The sequence below is a fragment of the Protopterus annectens genome, chromosome 1.part0 (genome assembly GCF_019279795.1).
Source record: "Protopterus annectens isolate FY-2018-M chromosome 1.part0, PAN1.0, whole genome shotgun sequence".
NCBI classification, from domain to species: domain Eukaryota; kingdom Metazoa; phylum Chordata; order Ceratodontiformes; family Protopteridae; genus Protopterus; species Protopterus annectens.
Window position 1 is genome coordinate 1,774,771,876 of NC_056725.1, and position 21,814 is coordinate 1,774,793,689.

The 21,814-nt window shown below is 42.6% G+C and overlaps 1 protein-coding gene across 2 annotated transcripts in view; it reads left to right on the top strand.

The window, feature by feature from the left end:
* The window catches only part of RNASET2 (ribonuclease T2), a 487,107-nt gene that overhangs the window by 94,695 nt on the left and 370,598 nt on the right, over window positions 1-21,814 (top strand). For both annotated transcript variants that reach the window (XM_044069453.1, XM_044069461.1), the window contains one exon: window positions 4,034-4,118. In XM_044069453.1, coding sequence (XP_043925388.1) covers window positions 4,045-4,118 — 74 coding nt within the window. In that variant the 5' untranslated portion in view covers window positions 4,034-4,044. Of the gene's footprint in view, window positions 1-4,033; window positions 4,119-21,814 lie in introns of those variants that run through there.

Here is a 21,814-nt window from a genome sequence, read left to right on the forward strand (position 1 = left end):
CATCTTTTTCTTCAATACAAATCCATGCGTCTGCCATATCGGCTCATTACAACACAGAGCCTCCCCTCTTTTCCCATCCACTGCTTAAACAGCGTCTTAGAGGGGGCAAAAATGTAAGGCCTCCCAGAAGAGCACCAACTCCTGCATGGGACCTCAATTTTGTACTGGAAAAACTCACTCTGCCAACTTTTGAACCAGCAGCTACTGCAGATATAAAATTTAAATCTTGGAAAACAGCTTTTCTTTTGGCAGTCACTTCAGCAAGAAGGGTTGCAGAACTACAGGCCCTCATGGCAGTGGAGCCTTTCTTTATATTTTACCTGGACAGGGTATCCCTCAGGACCAATCCTTCTTTTATGCCTAAGGTGGTATCCAATGTGGCTCTTTACCAGACCATTCGCCTGCCAACATTTTACCCAAATCTGCAGAACAAGGGGGAGCTGATTCTGCATTCATTGGATGTACATAGACAACTAAGATTTTACTTGAACAGGCCAAATCTCTAAGAAGGTCTGAGCAACTACTGGTAGCATTTGCTGCAGGATCAGAGGGGAAGGCTATATCAAAGCAGACTATTTCTAAATGGATAAGCCACTGCATTTGTTTCTGCTATTTGCACCATGGTAAGCCTGTGCCCAAGGGGATCAGATCACATTCCACCAGGGCTGCCACTACTTCAGCAGCTTTTCTCAGAGGGGTCCCAACCAAAGATATTCTAGACGCTGCTACTTGGAGCTTTGTTCATACCTTTACAAAGCATGATCATTTGCCTCTCTTCTCCAAATACAGGGCAGGCTTTGCCACTGCAGTCCTGCAGGGCCTTATAGCTGCTCCTAATGCGGTTTAATTCCATCCTCCCCATCCATAGCTTTGGGATTCTACCCAAATGTAATGACTGCAACAGTGAAACACGAAGAACATAGTACAGTTGTGTACACTTACCATAAATGTAGATGTTAGAGTGTATTCACTGTTGCAGTCCGGGTTACCCAACCACCATCCCCCATTCTATACCTCTTCTTTCCTTCACTACACTCAAAAGCCTTTGTGGTGTATTTGCTTTTAGTTGAAGGTAAAGTTTGTTTCTAGAAATGCATTTATATATTTACTGTTTATTTATATATATTTTTTTGCTCCCCATTTGGGGGGCACCTGACATCTGGGGCAAGAAAAACTGAATAAAATGGCGTTGGTTGCATGTTTTATACCCCTGACGACCTGACCTCATGGAAGAGGAGACAGCAACCGACGCAGGACCCAAGGCTTTGTTATTCAGGCCGACTGAGGGCAACCTGCCAGATTACCCAAATGTAATGTCTGCAACAGTGAATACACTCTAACATCTACATTTATGGAAAGTGTACACAACTGTACTTTCTTACACAACTGTACTTTCTTTGCTATGATCAGCAATTAAGCAATCTGGTCCCGTTGCTTCTTTTTACACAGTTGCTGATTCATTTTTTATGCTTTCTCTTAGTGTGAGCAGATCTTGAAAAGATTTTTCTTCAGTCAGCATTTTCCAAATATGAGCAGTTTTAAGCTAGATGTCTTTAAATAATATCCCTTTATTAGCTGTAGGAGAGGGTAGTTCATCAGTCAGCTTGTAACATGATAAAACATCCCTGCCTCAACTGCGTGTCTAATTTCAGGAATTTGTGATATTTATACTATGGGGTGAAAAAATATTTGGTGTTTCTCTTGAAATTGTTATGATGCTGATATTGAAGGCATTGTATTATAAAGGATCTCAGGCTGAGCATATTTAGAAAGCTCTTGAGCTATGATGAGTGGGCAGTAGTGACAGGAAATCTGACACCTGTTATCAGATGGTGATGGAGTGGTGGGACTGCTTGCAACTAACAGTCTTTACAGAAATGGCTGGTTTGGCTCCTGTTTCTGTCCAAAACAAGAACTGACAGTAAATGTCTGTTTAAGAGCTTCCCTTTAACAAATCGGAACCAATGAAAAAAGTCTACTAGACTATCCTGACAAAGCAGTAATGTGGACGGCTGCTATTAAACAGATAATAGAGGAACTAAAATAAAAAAAAATATGCCATGTAATGTCATATTGTGATGACACTGTAATAAAAACATTATCAGTCGTATGACTATACTAGCAAACATTGTACAGTTTATCCTTTGCATTTGTGTTTGTTGAAGAAAGATTAGAGGAAACTTTATTTTGGTATACAGGCATTACTTAAATTTCTACCACCTACTTGGAAGACAGCAACAAATGTTATGCAGTTGGTAGTTTAATAGTCATGTCTTGACTATCTTAAGTGATTGCAGATTGATATGAAAGTGGTTGTAGATGTCAAAATGCTCCAACAGGCATGCTTTTATTCTGACATTAAATTGTCAAAAAACATTTTAACTCAGACGTATACTTCTAACATCTTTAGAAAACCAACGTACTGCAACTCTTTCTTGCATTTTTCAAGCCACCACCCTTTTAAACAGAAAAAAGCCATTGTCAAAGGACAGTTGGTGAGGGCGGCTAAGATGTGCAGTACGTTGGAAGATTTTGAGAAAGAATGTGATTTCCTTCTTGAATTATTTAAAAATAGGGGCTACCCAATTCACCTTATTCATGAACTCATCTCGGAAGTATACACAAAAAGAATTAATGGGTTCTTTAAAGCTATCCTAAGTAAGGATAATTCAGTAACGTCAAATCTCCAACCATCAAGTTCTTTGAATGACGTTACTTGCATAGACCACATAGAGGTCAACTCACTTTTTCAATCTACCCAATTTGATCCATCTTTGAGCTACATTATGACTTACAGTTTCCACTCTAAAGCCATAATGTCTATAATACGCAAGAATTGGGATTTTATTACAAACAAAACCTTACTTATTGATAAATTTGGTGTGACCCCTAGGTTTGTGTTCAAAAGGAACAGTAATTTGAAGGAGTTATCACAGAGGAATGTTCTTAAAACTTTTTCTAATAGGAAAACAGGTATGTTCCCATGTGGCCTCTGTAATAGATGCCACAAAGTTAGATCAGGACAAACTTTTTCAATAAGGAATAAAAAATACTTGATTAGAGTCCCCCTCAACTGTGAAAGCAAATCAATTGTCTATGTGGCATTTTGTGACTGTTGCCCATCTTTCTACATCGGCAAAACCGATCGTAGACTCCGTGGTCGCATGTATGAACACCTCTACGCGATCAGGACGGAGAATGAAAACAATGCACTTGCCGTGCATGTTATTAAGCATCCTGGGCACAGTTTTTCTTTTATGGCAATAGACCAAATACAGGGAAACATCAGGGGGGGACCTATTCCATTACTCTTAGAACTCTGTGAACTTGAGTGGCAATTGAGAACTGACGCATTTAACTTCCCGGCCCTAAATGAGAATTGCAGTATTTCCTCAGTTTTAAAACTGAGAAGTTATTTTAGATGAGTATATCATGTTTTTTTGCTTTCTCATTTGGTGGGACTATTATTAACTTGTTAAACTGTTTAGTATGGTTACTTGTGTCATCACATAGTGGTAATCTCCTCCCTCAAGTACCAAAAGTTCCATAAGTTTTGGCTTTATAATTTAGAATTATTTAATACTTATTGTATTTTTATATTTTTTGGCCAGTGCCAACATTGCTTAAACATAAATATTTTATAGTAGGTTTTAATTATATATTAATATTGAATTGATTTTTTATTTTTGTGTTTTAATAATAATTAAAATGCTCACACTATTTAATTCTCAGGCACTTTTAACAACAACCTTCAATGCCATGACATCATTTCCTCTTGGATATGTATTTAAATTGACTTAGATTAATTAAGCTTTGTATTCTGAGGAAGCTGTGTCAGTGTACACGGCGAAAACGCTGTACTAATAAATTTTGCGTTAAAAAAGGAATCTACTTCATTTGGGTTTCTGTCAACCACTACTTTGACTACATTTGCTGGAGCAAGGATTCCGTATCCACTTTGTTTGACATTCAATGCTTTTATTCTTGTAACAGCAACACATATTTTTTACTAACGTCTTTTTTTTTCTTCCAGATTGGGTGGTCATGAAATCGACTAGACTATGCTGTCTTTTCCTGCCATTCGTGATTCAGTACACATCGATTGTGTCATCTAAATCGTAAGTAATGTTAAGAACAAGCTACTACTTAATATACAGAAATGAAAGTTGAAGGGCGATTTTTGAATATTACAAAATGTAGCAGAATAGTGAAGCAATGACACAATTGAACTTTCCTACTGATTATTCCTAGTAGACAAAAAGGGAAAATCCTAGACTTCTTAACCTGAAATTCAAGAGGGGTATACCGATTAAGACTGCTGCAGTAGGCTAAACAATAAGGAATGAAGCTAGCAGGTGTTAGGAATGCATGAACAAACACTTCCAGCAGATTTTGGATGGAATTACCCCTGGCAACAAGTCAGATATGCTTAAAGTGATTTGTCTTGCTTGCACGGCTTGCCTTTTGCACAATTGTATTTGGTGCATAAAGCACCAGTTTAATCGATTTTACAGTTTCCATTCTAATGGCAGATGTTTTATTCCAGTTCAAAAGTAAAAAAAGAGCACTTGCAAAAAAATGTTTTCCCTGAGTTTGATGCCACCAAGGAATGATGATGTAAGTAACATCAGCTCAGGGAAAATGCAACCATTAAAGTCTATGGACTTGCATTGTCTCAATTAGTCAGTGGACCTGTGTCTGACATGTCACCTGTGGAAAACAGTCAATTTATTTTGGGGTATGGTTAAGTAAAAAAAAGTTTATGAAGCTTATAAATACAGATAGATTAGGGCAAAATATGCTTAAGTTACCAGATTCAACACTGCACAACTTCACTGTGCCATGACACTGCTAAACTCTGTTAAAAGGCAGACTTGTTTAGTTTCTTCCCCGACTGCAGTTATTCTGGATTAGTTTTGATTTCTTAATAGCCATATGGCTTATTTTAATGTTTTTTGCCATACTTTTTTATTCAAAAGGATTTCTTTTCTGCTATTATACTACGTAACAGTAGAACGAGTCATTAAGGAGAGCAATTTCTACCACGTTCATTTTCACCAGTTTAGATTTAATTACTTTGTCAGAGTACACAGAACTATTTGTGTGTGCTATGCAGCAAACTTTCACCTCTTGTTTTGAAAAGGTATTCTTAAGTATGGAGGCAGCGGAAATCAAGTTTTCTTCCGGTATGAACTCTGCCATAACCTTTATTAGTTCATTCTGAGTGTCTGAGAAGCTTCACTCAAAAAAAAAAAATCAACAAAAATGCAAATACATTTCCCTGTAATAATAAGACTGGATAAATGAGTATACCCCTGCTCATAGGTCTTCATTGTTTTATTAAAATTTTAACTTATGTCTGCTCTGGACAGTTTTGCATCCTTTTGGTTGTGTGGGCAGGTAGATTACAGCAGGTATTGCCATCGTCAGGCAATCTTAATTCGCCCTTGATCCTAGTCCACCTTCCATACGTTTCCAGCAAGTTTCCTCATGTTCAATAGTAGTTGATCACTTGACTGATTCTCTGACAAATTTCTAAAGACCTGCTGTGTTAGTTGATGGCACCATGACTCCAGGAAAATGCATGATATACAAGAATATAGATGTTATATATCTATAGATGTAGCGCATGCATGTGTGTGCTTGCTTTCTATATATACGTACATATAAATCCGTGTGTGTGTGTGTGTGTGTGTGTGTGTGTGTGTGTGTGTGTGTGTGTGTGTATATATATATATATATATATATATATATATATATATATATATATATATATATATATATATATATATAGGTAGATTTAGGTCTGATTCATCTGGCTTCAAACTGTGGGACTTCAGATTCGACACTGGCCAATTTGAATGTGTTTAGCATATTTGTCTGTGCCTCCCTCATCCATAACTCTCCATTCCTCTTCCAACTCCCCAGATGTAGTTTGCCACCATTCTAGTCTGCAGCTTGGTCTTTGGCTCTGTTTGACTTTTTATTATTTGTAGAGTTAGAGCAGTATTTTTGATAACAATTTTTCTTCCCTTACCCCCATTAAGTTGTTAGTGTTGTCGTGCTAGAGTTAGGTAGTTAGACTGATGTTCATCGTGTTACACTGCTGCAGTCATCACACTTGGGGTTATCCTGCCATCAGGCGGTCCCGCAGTCGGCCAGAGTTCCAAAGTCTTGTTCCGGCGTCGGTTGCTGTCGCCTCTTCCCTGACGTCAGTGTGCCAGGGGTATATAAGAGGCATCCAACGTCATTTTCTTCAGTCTTTCTTGCCGCGCAGTGCCCGAAAGCAGAAGCAGTTCGCAAGTGCCGGTCGGCCGACTCCTGAGATTTTCAAATCGAATTTCAGACCGAAGTCTTCAGTAAAGCTAAGTACCCCATTGGGTAACCTTTTCTTGCCTCGGTCCGATGCCAGAAAAAGTTAACAATTGCATTTCTTGTGGGAAGCAAATACCTCATAAGGACTTTCATTCTTATTGTATTCCTTGCCTAGGCCCAGACCACAACGTCACATGTTGTCGGTTTTGTGCTAGGTTTAACAAACGAACTGTTGAACGTCTGTTTGATTTCGCCCGACATTATTTTGGTAGGAAATTTAATTATACCATGCCGTCGGAGCAACCGACGACCAGAATGCATAAAAAACACAAAGATAAGGACAGGCAGCCGAGACCCAAACCAGACTCCGAGGCCTCTGCTAGGCCAGTCGCCGGTTCTCCGGTTTTCAGTGAGGCGCCTACGCAGCTCCTAACGACCGCTGATTTAGAACCCCAGGCGGCATCCGATTCCCAAGCGGAGATTGCTAGGCCTCCACAACCTTTATCTTTAGGCCCTTCCGACTCCATGGCTGAAGGAGATTCCGGTGCAGTTGAAACACCTTCAGTTGCAGAAGGTGTCTTTAGACCGACTACACTCACTATTAAATCTTATGCAAAGCTGAAAACCCCTTTAAAAGCAAAGAAGACTGTACAGCAGTCTCCAATACAAGGCCCCATGCCTAAGAAACAGATGCTTAAGATGGCTGAAGACTTAATTACCCTAATCAGGGGTTCCCATCTCCATCCTGATAAAAGGCCAAGACAGGAGGAGGACTACGCTTCCTCTGACCAGGTGTCAGTTTCCTCAGATTCTTCTGAGGAACAGGAATACTCTTTTCCCCCTTATGAAGACTCTGATGCTGAAGAGTCTATCCCTTCAGCATCTCCCCCAGAAGACTACTCTTTTGGGGAAACTTTACATACCATGAGGGAACATTTCCACTGGGAAGGCCAGGATTACTCTGATTCTAAGAAAAGGCTCCGAGAGTTCCTTTTACTTACCCCAGCACAGACCACTTGCTATTCCACCCATGTTAGACATTGTGGATGATGTTTATTCAGAATCTAGCCTTAACCCAGATTCACTACCTCCTGCACCAGCCAAACCAGACAGATACTACAGAGTCCCTGACTCACACAAATTCCTATATAAAAACCATGTTGCTGACCCAGAAACCATTTCCCAGGGTCCCAAAGGGGTTAAGGCCTCTATTGCTAAAAATCCTGTACCCTCTGAAAGGGATTCTAGAGCACTAGACAGATGGGGAAAGAAAGTATATACCTCAGCTACTCTAGCTATGGGGGCCTTAAATTGCCAGTTTCACATGCTGAAATATCAACAATATTTGATGCCTCAATTAAAACAAAAAATGATCACACATACAGAACAGCCTGATTACAAGGAAATGCAAGATTTGTTGCATGCAGCTGAACAAGTGGGAAAACATACTTTGCAATGTGGATTTGATTCATTGGAAGCTTCTTGTAGAGCAGCAGTGACAGGGTCTGTCACACGTAGGCATGCTTGGTTAAAAGAACAAACTTTACCTGATCATGTTAAAGCAAAGTTATTGGATGCACCTTTACAGCAGGATGTTTTATTTGGTGTAAAAGCAGAAGAGGTTTTAAAGAAAATGGAGGATAAGGCAAAATCTATGCAGACGGTCAAGGATTTTTTACAGGTTCAACCCCCTCGTTTCAGCAGAAATTGGCCAACCAAAATCTGGTCCTTTCCAGCTTCTGCCAGACCACAGAGGGGCAAACACAGACACCCAAGGGGCAGAGGTCAGTCACAAGGCTCTTACCAGCCTCGACAATGGGGTGCCACAACCCAAAAAGGAGGAGAAGACAGGTCTCAAACTATCAGAAGACAAACACAATGACTTGCCCCTGACTGCCAAGTAAATCCCTGTTGGCAGCTCCCTTGGGAGGAAAACTAGCACTTTTTGCAGACAACTGGCACATCATCACAAAAGAAAAATGGGTCCTAAATATTGTATCTCAAGGATACAGATTCCACTTTCATACTTTACCAAGGATAAAAGAAATGCCAAACCTGCCACCAAATCAATGGGCAGAGGCTCAAAAACAAATTTCAGCTCTCATGGACATGAGAGCCATTCACCAGGTTCCTACACAGGAGCAAGGACAAGGATTTTACTCAAGACCCTTTCTAGTTCCCCGAAAGGACAAAGCCTGGAGACCCATTCTGGACCTCTCAATTCTAAACACATATCTGGAAGTACCCAAATTCAATATGCTAACGCTACAGCAACTTCTTCCCATGCTGGGCAAGAAGGCTTGGCTAGTAACGTTGGACCTCAAGGAGGCATACCTGCATGTCCCTATCAGACAAAATTGCAGAAGATACCTCTGATTCATAGCAGGTTCAACCCATTACCAATTCTCTGCACTGCCCTTTGGCTTATCTACTGTGCCCAGGGTCTTCACAAAATGCCTGGCACCAGTAATTGCATACTGCAGACAAAGAGGAATTCAAATATATCCATACCTGGACTACTGCCTTATTCAAGCAGAAAGCAAGGACATTCTTTTAAAGCATCTGGCATTTGTCAAAAACCTATTAAGTTGCCTAGGGTACACAGTAAACGAAAAGAAGTCAAAACTAGTGCCCTCACAAGACATAATATTCCTGAGTGCCAGCTTAAATACAATGGCCCAGATGGCTTATCTCACGCCAGACAAGCAAGGACAACTGACTCAATACTTCAAAATGATGGCAACAAAGACCCAACTCCCTGCAAGAAAAATTCTGCAGGCCTTGGGATTCATGGCATCTTGCATACTACTAATTCCATATGCCAAACTGCATATGAAGAAATTACAATGGTACCTGAAAAGCGTATGGACTCAACACAGCCACAGCTTGGAAACAATAATACCACTAATTCCCTGCCTTCAACAGGAATTTCTATGGTGGGCTCAGGCATGTCACCTCAACAAGGGTCAGCCTTTTACCTTACCCACAGCCAGGCAAACTATAACAACAGATGCACCGGATTATGCCTGGGGGAGCACATGTGGCAGGACAGTGTATTCAGGGCAAATGGTCTACAGATCAAAGGCGTCTACATTTCAATCAAAAAGAGATGCTAGCTGTACAAAATGCCCTAACAGCTTTCAAGGACCTCCTACATCCAGGACAACTAATAAAGACGGACAACACCACAGTGATGTGGTACATAAACAAGCAAGGGGGCACACATTCCTACCCCCTATGCAGGCAAGCAGTGACCTTGTGGAACACAGCACTGACCTACCAAGTTCAACTACAACCACAATTCCTGCCAGGAAAGAAAAACACATTGGCAGACAATCTAAGCAGAAATATCATAGATCCTCACTAGTGGAAACTGGATCCACAAGTATTCGGAATGATAACTCAAAAATGGGGGAGCCCAGACATAGATCTGTTTGCTTCCCCCCAAAATTACCAACTACGGAAATTTTGCACAAAGACATACCACACACTAGCTTGGAAAGTGGACACCCTCTCATTCATTTGGAAAACATTGACAGTGTATGCCTTTCCTCCATTGCCTCTTCTGCTCCAGACTGGCCACGCCAACACTGGTATCCAATACTAAGGAACATGGCTCAAGGCCCACCATGGATTTTACCTCAAATTCCGCACCTGCTCACTCAGCAAAACAATCAGATTCTACACAGCCAGCTGAAGACTTTAAATCTGGCTGCATGGTAAATTACCTAAACAACCAGTCAACACTTCTCTCTAAAGCTGTGATGGATGTCATTCTGGAGGCCAGGAGGCCCAGCACCAGGAAAGCCTATCCAGACAAATGGAAAAGATTCTGCGCCTGGAACCAGGCTAAAGGCCAAAATCCCCTTGTCCCAAATATTCCTCAGATTCTACAATATTTAACTGAGATGTTGCACAAAGGACTTTCCTTTTCATCTATTAAGATCCACGCTTCAGCTATTTCAGCTCAATACAACACGGATCCTCCTATATTTTCACATCCATTACTAAGACAGTACCTCAGAGGGGCTAAGAACATAAGACCGCCCCGGAAAACACCAACACCAACTTGGGATCTCAACTTTGTTTTGGAAAAACTTACACTACCGCCCTTTGAACCAGCTTTTACAGCTGATCTACAGTTTCTGTCATGGAAAAATGCCCTGCTGCTAGCAATAACTTCAGCACGAAGAGTCTCAGAGCTACAGGCCCTAATGGCAGTGGAGCCTTTCATCATTTTTCATCAAGACAGAGTCGCTTTACGAACTACCCTTCCTTTATGCCAAAGGTGGTATCCAGTGTGGTCCTAAACCAAACCATTCATTTGCCCACCTTTTATCCAGACCCCCAGAACAAAGGGGAAGGGCTCCTACACTCTTTGGACATTCAGAGGCAATTATGTTACTACTTGGCTAAAACTAAGGCTTTCAAAAAATCTGACCAGCTCTTTGTATCCTATGCTGCAGGATCACAAGGAAAGGCCATCTCAAAACAGACCATTTCAAAATGGATACGACATTGTATCCATTTCTGCTACACACACCATGGGAAACCTGTACCTGGTAACATTAGGCCCCATTCCACCAGGTCTACAGCAACATCAACAGCCTTCCTCAGAGGGGTACCAACCAAGGATATTTTGGAGGCTGCAACTTGGAGTTCAGTAGTGCACACATTCACCAAGCACTATCACTTACTTCTATACTCTAAAACCAGAGCTGGCTTTGTCACTGCAGTTCTGCAGGGCCTACTAGCTTTTCCAAACCCTGTTTAGTTCCACCACCCATCCTTAGCTTTGGGATTCAACCCAAGTGTGATGACTGCAGCAGTGTAACACGATGAACATAGTACAGTTTTGTATCTACCATAAATGTAGATATTCGAGTGTTCACACTGCTGCAGTCCAGGTTACCCTCCCTCCATCCCCTCTGACCTAGCTAAACTTTTCTGTACCTTTTCTATCCTGTACAACCTTTGTGGTGTATTTGCTTGTAACTGAAGGTATTCATTTTATTCCTTTTATATGTTTTAATAGCAATATGTATTGCCTACCTACTTGGGGGCACCTGACATCTGGGGCAAGAAAAACTGAAGAAAATGGCGTCGGATGCCTCTTGTATACCCCTGGCACACTGACGTCAGGGAAGAAGAGACAGCAACCGATGCCGGACCAAGACTTTGGAACTCTGGCCGACTGCGGGACCGCCTGACTGCAGGATAACCCAAGTGTGATGACTGCAGCAGTGTGAACACTCAAACATCTACATTTATGGTAGGTACAAAACTGTACTTTAGGTAGTGTAGTTTGTCATCTTTTGCCCTTCTCGACCTTTTTTTTTTTTTTTTTTTTTTAATCCATTGGTCGTTAGTTTTTTTTGTTGTGTTTCTTGATTTTTTTTGTGTTATAATTTTTAGATGGGCTTTAGAATGGATAAAGGTTTTAAAAAGTGTGTATCCTGCAGGCTTAAGTTGCCCTCCCAGGGCATGCACCTAGAATGTGTATACTGTGCGAGTCCAGGGCATCTGGGTTATGGAAGCTCCATTTGTAAGAGCATTATCTGTCAAGCTTTCAATGAGAGTTAGGGCCAAGCTTGTTTTGAAAGGTCTTATACCCTCTGGCTCCTGTGCTCTTTCTTCTTCTAGAGCGGCTTCTCCCCCTGCTCCCAAGACTGGATCTGAGAAATCGAGGCCGCAAGACTCCAAGCAGACAAAAAGGGGTTTTCTTTGGCCTGCACCACTGGACTTGGTCCCTTGGGTTTGCCAGATCTGATAGTCATCTGACTTTAGCTTCCCCTGCAGCCTAGTGCCGACTTTGGCTCCACTGTCTTGGAGCTAATCACCCTTGGTGCCCAAACCAAACAAGATAGCTTCTCTGGCTCCAGGCATTCGAGCTCCTTTCTGGTCAGAGACATCTTCATGTAGGATGGTATTCCCTTTTCTCCTAGCACTCCTCTTCCATTGCTGGAGTCTTCCCCATCTCCACACTGGTTCAGGGCCTCTCCCAGCTCGGATCCAGCATGTGGGATCCTCTTCCCATACACCCTCTAAGCCATCTTCTGTGACTTCTTCCATCCAGTCAGAGGTTGATGGGCAGTATCAAAACATCTGATTTGGAGCAGCTAATGAGGTCTCTCTTTGCAGGCACAGATGAAAGTGGGCCTTCTCCCCTCTGGTTTGGATCTGGTCTGGGACCCTCTGCTCCATCCTTCTGGCTTCTTCTCTTGCCCATTTGGATCCAAAGTTTTTGAGACCGTCTGAGTTTCTACCTTCTGGATTGGATCTGACAATTTGACCATCTTTGGCTCTATCCTGTTCCCTGGTAGCCTTGACCCCAACTTGTTTGGGGCTGTCAGTACCTCAGAACTGTGGTGTTGAAGCTGGAGTTCCTGGGTCAGGGTCGACGGTCCCTGCTTTTGTGATTATTGCTTCCTCTTGGAGCTTCAGCTTTGGATAGCTTGGTTCAGTCTCAATGTTTGTTCTAGGCACAGCTTCGTTTGTGCCAGTCTTCGGTACCCTCGAGTTCCGTTACCCTCTGATCTGAGAGGCCCACCTCCACCTTGACCTTTGATGTTGTAGAAAGGGTGTTCTGTTCTAGAGAAAAAGATCAGATTTCTCCAGGCAGCAACCTCTCCCAATTTTCATCTGTTCCTTAAGCTGTCCCAGAGCAGACTGAGTAGTCAGTGTCAGCCAGTTCAAGTCTGCCAGCCAGTCCCCCATGACAAGTCTAATGGACTGTTCCCCCTCCTCCCCAGATTTGTCAGAATGGGAGATTTTGAGCAACACTGAGTGCAAGAAGAAGCACTTGGATTCCCCAGAGGAGTCTTTCAGCAAGGATACTGACCTAGAGGAAAGGAGAGAGAACTCCCCTAAGTCCCCACATGATGATGGTTGTTTTGGTGATTCATTGGAGCTATTTTGTAAGTGCAGAGGCTGGACCACCAAAGCCCCCTTTTTTGAGAAATCAGTATTTCTGGAGGCCTTTGGCATGGGCCCATCCATGCCTTGAGTGGTTCCCCCTCTGGATGCCATATGCCCTTATAGATCTGGTATCCCAGAGGACATGGAAGGAGCCCGACACAGTGGACCCTGTTCCTAGAAAGCCGGATAAAGTTCTTGCTCCCCACTTCTAAAGGCAGGCCTCATTGGAATAAGGGTCTGGCCTTTGATGCCATTGTTATGGCAGCAGCTACCAAGAAGGGGATTTCTCAGATGATCTCGATTCTCCCCCTGAACAGGGAGTCTTCAGTGCTGGATCAGTTAGGGAAGCATTCCTGTGCTTCATCTACCTTTACATTTGAGAGTGGTTTACTTCTCTCACTTGACAAGGCTACAGTGGGACCTAGTGTCTGAAGAGTTGAGAACTTGAAACATAGCAGTCTCCAGTTACCCAGAAAAAGCTGGAGACTGTTGTCCACCTTGGTTTCCATCCCCAATGTTTCAATGAGACTGCTGTCGAATGCAGCCGTTGGAGCATCTGGAATGGCATGCTCAAGTATTGCACTGTGCTACCACTCCTTGATGCGATTGTGTACCTTCACTGACTCAAAGTGTCTGTCAGTGCCCCTTTTGATGGGTCCTCCTTGTTCAGGTTGAAGGTTAAGGGCATTCTGACAAGAAGTGAACAAGATGGGAAGACCCTCTCTGCCATCTGAGTATGTTTTTCTTCCCCCCCTCCCCCAGTGGACCTATTCTAGGAATCAAAAAGGGAGTAAACATCTATTTTTCAGAAAGTCATAGTTCTCTTCCCAGGATGCTCCTAGGGCAGAGGCAGTATACTGAATCAGGGCTTCCATGGGGCTTTTTCTGGTGAGCTCTTTTTAGTGATCCTGGAGGGTTGCCTGGCTGATCTTCTTGGGAGGCAGTTGGGGGCCATCTAGCTCTCCACACAATAGCTTGTGAGGCAATCATTTCAGATGCTTGAATGTTGAAAGTCATATCCAGAATTTATTGCATTCCCTTTTTAAAAGTTCAAAGCTATCACCCAAAACATCTCCCAAATGTTCCACTCCAGAGACTTTACACAATGTCAGAGATTCAAAAGCTGCTCATTAATAGAGTTATTCAGGAGGTCCCACCTGACCAGATAGAATGTATGGTCTATTTCAGATTCCTGATGGTTCCAAAGAAAACAAGAGAACCTCTGACTAGTTTTGGATTTGAGCAAGTTGAATGAGTTTGTCAAAAAGACCAAGTTCTGGATGGTCACAGTGCAGCCCATTTTGACTGTTTTTGAGGAAGGATGATTGGACGTGCTCAGTAGACCTCAAGGATGTTTACCATCACATCAAGGTAGACTGGCATTCCTGAAGGTTTCTTCGCTTCTGGCTGGGAGCCAACCATTACAAGCTCAGGTCTCTGCCATTTGGCCTCACCACAGTCCCCCAGGTTTTACCAAGTGCATGGCAGTGGTCGCAGCTTGGCTCCGGTTGCAGGGTTTTCAGGTCCTTCCTTACCTGGACAATTGGGTCCTCATTCTCCCCACAAAGGCATCATTGATCTCAGCCTGGGACTCCTTCCTCCAGCTGTATGACAACTAAGGCATTACCTATCCGAAATCGAGCCTTCAGCCTGTAAAAGTTAGACTTCATTTAGAGACAATCTATCAAATCGCCAGGCTCCTGACTTTGAGTTTTTAGCTTTTGGGCTCAGGCCCTGTCAGCAATTGCAACTCTGAAACCACCTACACATGCTGTTATGAAACTTCTGGGTCATATGACAGTGTTGATAGGGTTGGATCCTTTAGTGAGATGTCACATGAGGGCTCTACAATGGACTCTGGCTGTTCAGTGGTCCTTCCGTACTCATCTCTTGGATTTTCCCGTATGGTTATAAAAGGTATCACAAACAGATCCATTGGTCATGGTTGTCTCTCTTGGTAACAGTAGGGAAGACTGTTCGTGATTCTTTCTCCATTGGATACAGTCGCCATTGATGCCTCCCCCCTGGGGTGGGGGACATTTTGAAGGGAGGATGATTCACTGGTCCTGGTCTACCACAGAGGCCCTTATTCACATCAGTATTCTGGAGATGAGAACAGTCCTCCTTGCATTGCAGGCCTTTCAGGACGCCCCTCTCAGGATTTTGATGGACAATATATCTGTTGTCTGTTATCTCAACAAAGAGGAGCACATTCTTATTCTCTCTCTCTGAGGAGGCAGTGAGGGTTTGACAATGGGTGATGTCTTCTCAGTGGTTTCTCATGGCAGAGCACATCCTGGGGAACTGCAACATTTTGGCTGATGGCCTCAGCTGGAGCATTCTTTTCCCTCACGAGTGGCTACTAAATCTGTAAGATGAACTCAGATTTTTCAGCGTTGGCACACCGTGTTATGACCTGTATCTCCCCATCCAACACCAAGAGCAGCAGCTAATATGCCATCACTGCCACTCTGGTGTTAGTCACCATGGGACACTCTGCTGCTTGCTTGATCTCGGAAACTTCTTTATGCTGATCTCCCAGTTCCTTTGATGGTGAAGTTTCTACAAAAGACAGCCTGCTGCAGAAGTACTGTGATGCTCATCACTCCCTTTTGGCCTTGGGCCTCTTCTGAAATGCCACCCCTATGGGTACTGGATCCCATTCTGGGTCTCGTTTCTCATCCAGCAAGTCTGGATTCCCCCACTCTTCAGTCCCTCAAGATGACCGCATGCTTCCTTCATTTGCCTTGCTGGAAAGAAGTCCCAAGCTTTCGCAGATGATTGTTCGTGTATTGTTTTCTTCTCTGAAAGAATCCACTAGAAAAGTGTATACCAGTAAGTGGAAAAGGTTTGTTCTGTGGGCAGAGGATTGAGGGTTATACCCTTTTTTGCCCCTTCAGAGTCAGTTTTGGATTTTAGTGACAAGTTGTTTTGTTCAAGTTCTAGCTTTACTATTAAAGTACAGTTAACATCCATTTCTAACTTTCACATTGGTATAGATAGTGGCGACCCCCTGACCTGGAAAAGCCGAAAGACACAACAACATTGGTATAGATAGTATGCCTTTGACTTCTCTCAAGACCTCCAAGGCTTTTCTCAAAAGTACTTTTCTACTTCGTCCCCCAGTATGGGAACCAGGCTCTTCCTGGGATTTGCCCTTCATTCTACAAGTTCTAGCTGGTCCTCCGTTTGAACCTTTTAGCCTCTTTGGATTTGTTTTTTGGTGACTGTTACCTGCACAAGAAGGGATTCTGAGTCCACGTGCTTGATTCTTCCTCCCCTTATTTGGTGTTTCCATAAAGATGTTTTTTCTTTTTATGAGCCCTTCCTTTCTGTCTGAGGCAGCATCTGAGAATAACCTTAGCAGTTCCATTCATCTTCCTGTATTTTTCCAACAAAGGTTAATGTATTTTATATTGTTTGGATGTACATAGGCAGTTGATATGCTATCTTGACCGTACCACGTCTTTCAGGAAATCAAGTCAGTTTGCCTCCTTTTCAAAATCCATGCTGGGCTGTCTTGTGTCAGTGAATTTGCCCAAGTGGTTGTCTGACTGTATTTTGTTTGCATATTCCTTGTAAGGCAAGACTCTTCTCTACACAAGCCAAAAGGTCGTTTAGCAAGGGCTGTAGCTACTTCAACAGCTTTCCTTTCTAGACTTTTTATGGATGATATTTGTGCTGCTGCCACTTGGCTGAGTCACCACATCTTTGTGTTGCATTATAAGGTGGGCATTCTATTTAGATCCAGAGCTTCCTTTGGTTCCACTTTGTTGTGGAATAGCCTTCCTTAGTTCATCCTCAGTACTCTGTCCCACAGGTTGAAGCCAGACAGAGCAGACAACATTGAATAAGAAAGACTTTGGATATGAAAGTTATGTACTCCCCACAACAATAGATTCATATTTGTCTCCATGTGGTTTAACCTCCCTGCCCTTCTGCCCTCTGCTTTATTACTGACACGGCGAGTCTTTCCTTCTGTGATGACTGGACATTGGAGGTTGGTTAATCCACTTTTTGGAGTCTTACATTCCTTTGGTTGTCTTATTCCAAGCAGTAGGAGGTATATTTTCAGTTTTATATGTTTTATCATCTTGTTTCTCTCATGGGGCAGACTCTATCTAGGGAGTTGATGAAGGAACAGGGAATTATGGGTAAGGGAGGCTAAAGACTTTAGAATTGTCTGGTGCTGGATCCGAAGTCCCACAGGTTGAACTGGACAGATGGACAACACAGATCTGTTGTTACTGTGTGTACCTAACTTTTTTCTATATCTCCATCCGTCCCTCCATACATAGCCCCTTTTTTCCCCTTTGTTCCATTTTTGCATATGGGGTCGAGGTGTCACTTCAACAGTTGAGAGTCCTCTAGAGCCAAGGTTTATGCTGTTAGTTTGCTAGCCTTGCGTTATAGTAGTTCCACACCACACACTTGCACACAGTCATACCTATGACCAATTTATTGTCCAGTCCACCTATTGCATGTCTGAAATATACGTATATGTATTTATATATGGAATGTTCTAGATTACTAGATTGCAGATAGGTTTAGGCAAGGGATGTGTATCTGAGTTTATGAAACAGCTGTGATTCTGCTAGGTCATCTGGCTGCTTCTTTAAACTCATTGTCCAAGCAGGTCCATTAGTGGAGTTGAAATGTGGTACATAATGCAGAATCTGCTTCTGTAGTTTAGCAACATATGATTTGTCTGTTTGCCTGTCAGTCATATGAAGTGTTCTGTGCAGATGCCTGATTCTCCAGACACGTCCAAGTGGTAAAAGGATATTCTCAGAAACGGCTCCTACATGGTTATCTTTGAAAATTCTCTTTGGAATAAGAATATAACAGTCCACAGCACACAGGATCCGGGTTAAATTTTTTTTTAAATTTGATGATTAATTTAATTTACAAGTTGGAAATTAAAAAAAATAACATAAATTTTATTCCAAAACTAAGAAACTAAGATATATAAAAATCAAACTTTTACAGTGACATTGTAAAAATAGGGAGCTTTCTTGACCTATGTCACAAACACTACCTAATAACAACAAGAGAAAGAAGAACAACAAGAAGGTGAAAGAAGAACAAGTGAACCTATACAAAATTAAACTAGTCACATATTATAACTGTGCTCTTCTGGTCTTTTATATCAATGGTAACCATTAACAAGTCAGCAGAAAAATCTTATTTGTAGCATATGCTGGATTTGGGGTCCCTCATGGTTGCGTCGCCATTTGCATTTGAAACGTTAGATCTGTCAGTGTTTTGATCAGGAACAATAGTTTGTTTTGAGCAGTAGTCTATTTTGCTCCTGTTTAACCTGCTTACAGATCTTTGCGTGAGCAGGTGCTAGTTTTTGGAACGTGGTTTGGGGGAAAGGCTGGTCATCTCTAAGCGTTCCGGGTGTTCATCTCGAGGTGTTTTAAAGCAGCCTACTGCCAGTTCTTCCATGGTAGATCTAATGCCAAAATGCTTAGTCAAAATAAACTCAAAATACACAGGATTAGCACCAACACTGAGCACAACTGGCTGGACAACAAACATGGTCCAAATTTTATCAATAAAAACTGTGTCGTTTAATTCCAAAGCAACAGTTCGTAATAATTTAACAACAACACAGAGCTTGATGTAACTTAACTTCATTTGGGTGAGCTTATTATTTAATTGTTAAGTGTGTTATGGATAATGTTGTAATGTTAATGTGTGTTTTTGAGAAAGCCTAGTAATATACTGGGTGAAAGCGCGGCTTGGCTCTGTGTTGTGTTTCTGTTTAGATTTAGAACCTACTGTGCTTGCTTTTTTGAATTAAAAGAAATTTGATTTTATTGCCTGCTGTTGGATTATTTGGCCTCGGATCCTGTGTGCTGTGGACTGTTATACTCTTTGGAATAAAACATGTTTTAGTTTCCCGTTACTGTATTTTGAGTGGTAGCATTGTTGGAGGATGCTATTCTTTGCTACATTTCTTGCAGTACACTTCAAGGAATAGTTTTAGGTTTGATGTGGCCTACTTGTTTTCTCCCTATATTGGAACGGAGGATGTTTGCTCTCTGATGGCAGGGTTTATCCCCAGACTCACTAGGGTAAGAGCCCTCTGAGATTGCTGCTATTCAGGCAACCATGAGCTTGTTTGTGCCTTTGCCCGGCATCCCTCGAAGACATTTTTCCCAAACCTAACCACTCCCCTCTCCTGGGCCAGGAGTGATGCTTAACCCTTATCACAGTTGGGGGCCTTGGTGCTTTCGTTTTCTGCAGGTTAATGTTCCCGTGCACTTGCTCAGTGAGGGCTGCAACAAGTGGGTGGTGTATTGTGCCACACACCCATCCCTTGGTTGTGTGCCCTGCCCCTTCCTCTGAATGATTACTACAACACATGACCAGCTACCCCCACATACCCCTCAAGTCAAGATGGGCATGTCTATCCACCCTGCAACTCTGTCAAGTCACACAAGCTGCTTGAATGTGATCCAGGTGACCGGAATTTAGACTTTATCTATGTCACCAGGCTAACTGGTGTTTCCTGGATGGATGGTGATGTGCCCAGAACATGCATATTAATTACTATCATTGCTGTTGTGTTTGTACGTTATGGTAGTTTTTGTTTTATGAAGTACAAGATTCAGTACCAAGTGGAACTTGGGTGGCACATGCAAAACTGAATTGTTTCTATGTATGAAGTACCTGCAGAATTGAATTATTCTGACATCAGTGCAATGCTGACATGCTTTTAAACTTTTTTGAACCCCCTTTGGTTTCATGTGATTATATTGATGTTCATCTTGTTACACTGCTGCAGTCATCACACTTGGGTTATCCTGCCGTCAGGCGGTCCCGCAGTCGGCCAGAGTTCCAAAGTCTTGGTCCGGCGTCGGTTGCTGTCGCTTCTTCCCTGACATCAGTGCGCCAGGGGTATATAAGAGGCATCCAACACCATTTTCTTCAGTCTTTCTTGCTGCGCGGTGTCCGAAGCAGAAGCAGTTTGCAAGTGCCGGTCGGCCGACTCCTGAGATTTTCAAATCGAATTTCAGACCGAAGTCTTCAATAAAGCTAAGTACCCCATTGGGGAACCTTTTCTTGCCTCAGTCCGATGTCAGAAAAAGTTAACAATTGCATTTCTTGCGGGAAGCAAATACCTCATAAGGACTTTCATTCTTATTGTATTCCTTGCCTAGGCCCAGACCACGACATCACAGGTTTTCGGTTTTGTGCTAGGTTTAACAAACGAACTATTAAACGTTGGTATGATTTCGCCCAACATTATTTTGGTAGGAAATTTAATTATACCATGCCGTCAGAGCAACGGATGACTGGAATGCATAAAAAACGCAAAGATAAGGACAGGCAGCCGAGACCCAAACCAGACTCCGAGGCCTCTGCTAGGCCAGTCGCCGGTTCTCCGGTTTTCAGTGAGACACCTACGCAGCCCCTGACGACCGCTGATTTAGAACCCCAGGCAGCATCCGATTCACAAGCGGAGATTGCTAGGCCTCCACAACCTTTATCTTTAGGCCCTTCCGACTCCATGGCTGAAGGAGATTCCGGTGCAGTTGAAATGCCTTCAGTTGCAGAAGGTGTCTTCAGACCGACTACACTCACTATTAAATCCTATGCAAAGCTGAAAACCCCTTTAAAAGCAAAGAAGACTGTACATCAGTCTCCAGTACAAGGCCCCATGCCTAAGAAACAGATGCTTAAGATGGCTGAAGACTTAATTACCCTAATCAGGGGTTCCCATCCCCCTCTTGATAAAAGGCCTAGACAGGAGGAGGACTGCGCTTCCTCTGACCAGGTTTCAATTTCCTCATATTCTTCTGAGGAACAGGAATACTCTTTTCCCCCTTATGAAGACTCTGATGCTGAAGAGTCTATTTCTTCAGCATCTCACCCAGAAGACTACTCTTTTGGGGAAACTTTACATACCATGAGGGAACATTTCCACTGGGAAGGCCAGGATTACTCTGATTCTAAGAAAAGGCTCTGAGAGTTCCTTTTACTACCCCAGCACAGACCACTTGCTATTCCACCCATGTTAGACATTGTGGATGATGTTTATTCAGAATCTTAACCCAGATTCACTACCTCCTGCACCAGCCAAACCAGACAGATACTACAGAGTCCCTGACTCTCACAAGTTATATAAAAGCCCTGTTGCTGACCCAGAAACCATTTCCCAGGGTCCCAAAGGGGTTAAGGCCTCTATTGCTAAAAATCCTGTACCCTCTGAAAGGGATTCTAGAGCACTAGACAGATGGGGAAAGAAAGTATATACCTCAGCTACTCTAGCTATGAGGGCCTTAAATTGCCAGTTTCACATGCTGAAATATCAACAATATCTGATGTCTCAATTAAAACAAAAAATGATCACACATACAGAACAGCCTGATTACAAGGAAATGCAAGATTTGTTGCATGCAGCTGAACAAGTGGGAAAACATACTTTGCAATGTGGATTTGATTCATTGGAAGCTTCTTGTAGAGCAGCAGTGACAGGGTCTGTCATACGTAGGCATGCTTGGTTAAAAGAACAAACTTTACCTAATCATGTTAAAGCAAAGTTATTGGATGCACCTTTACAGAAGGA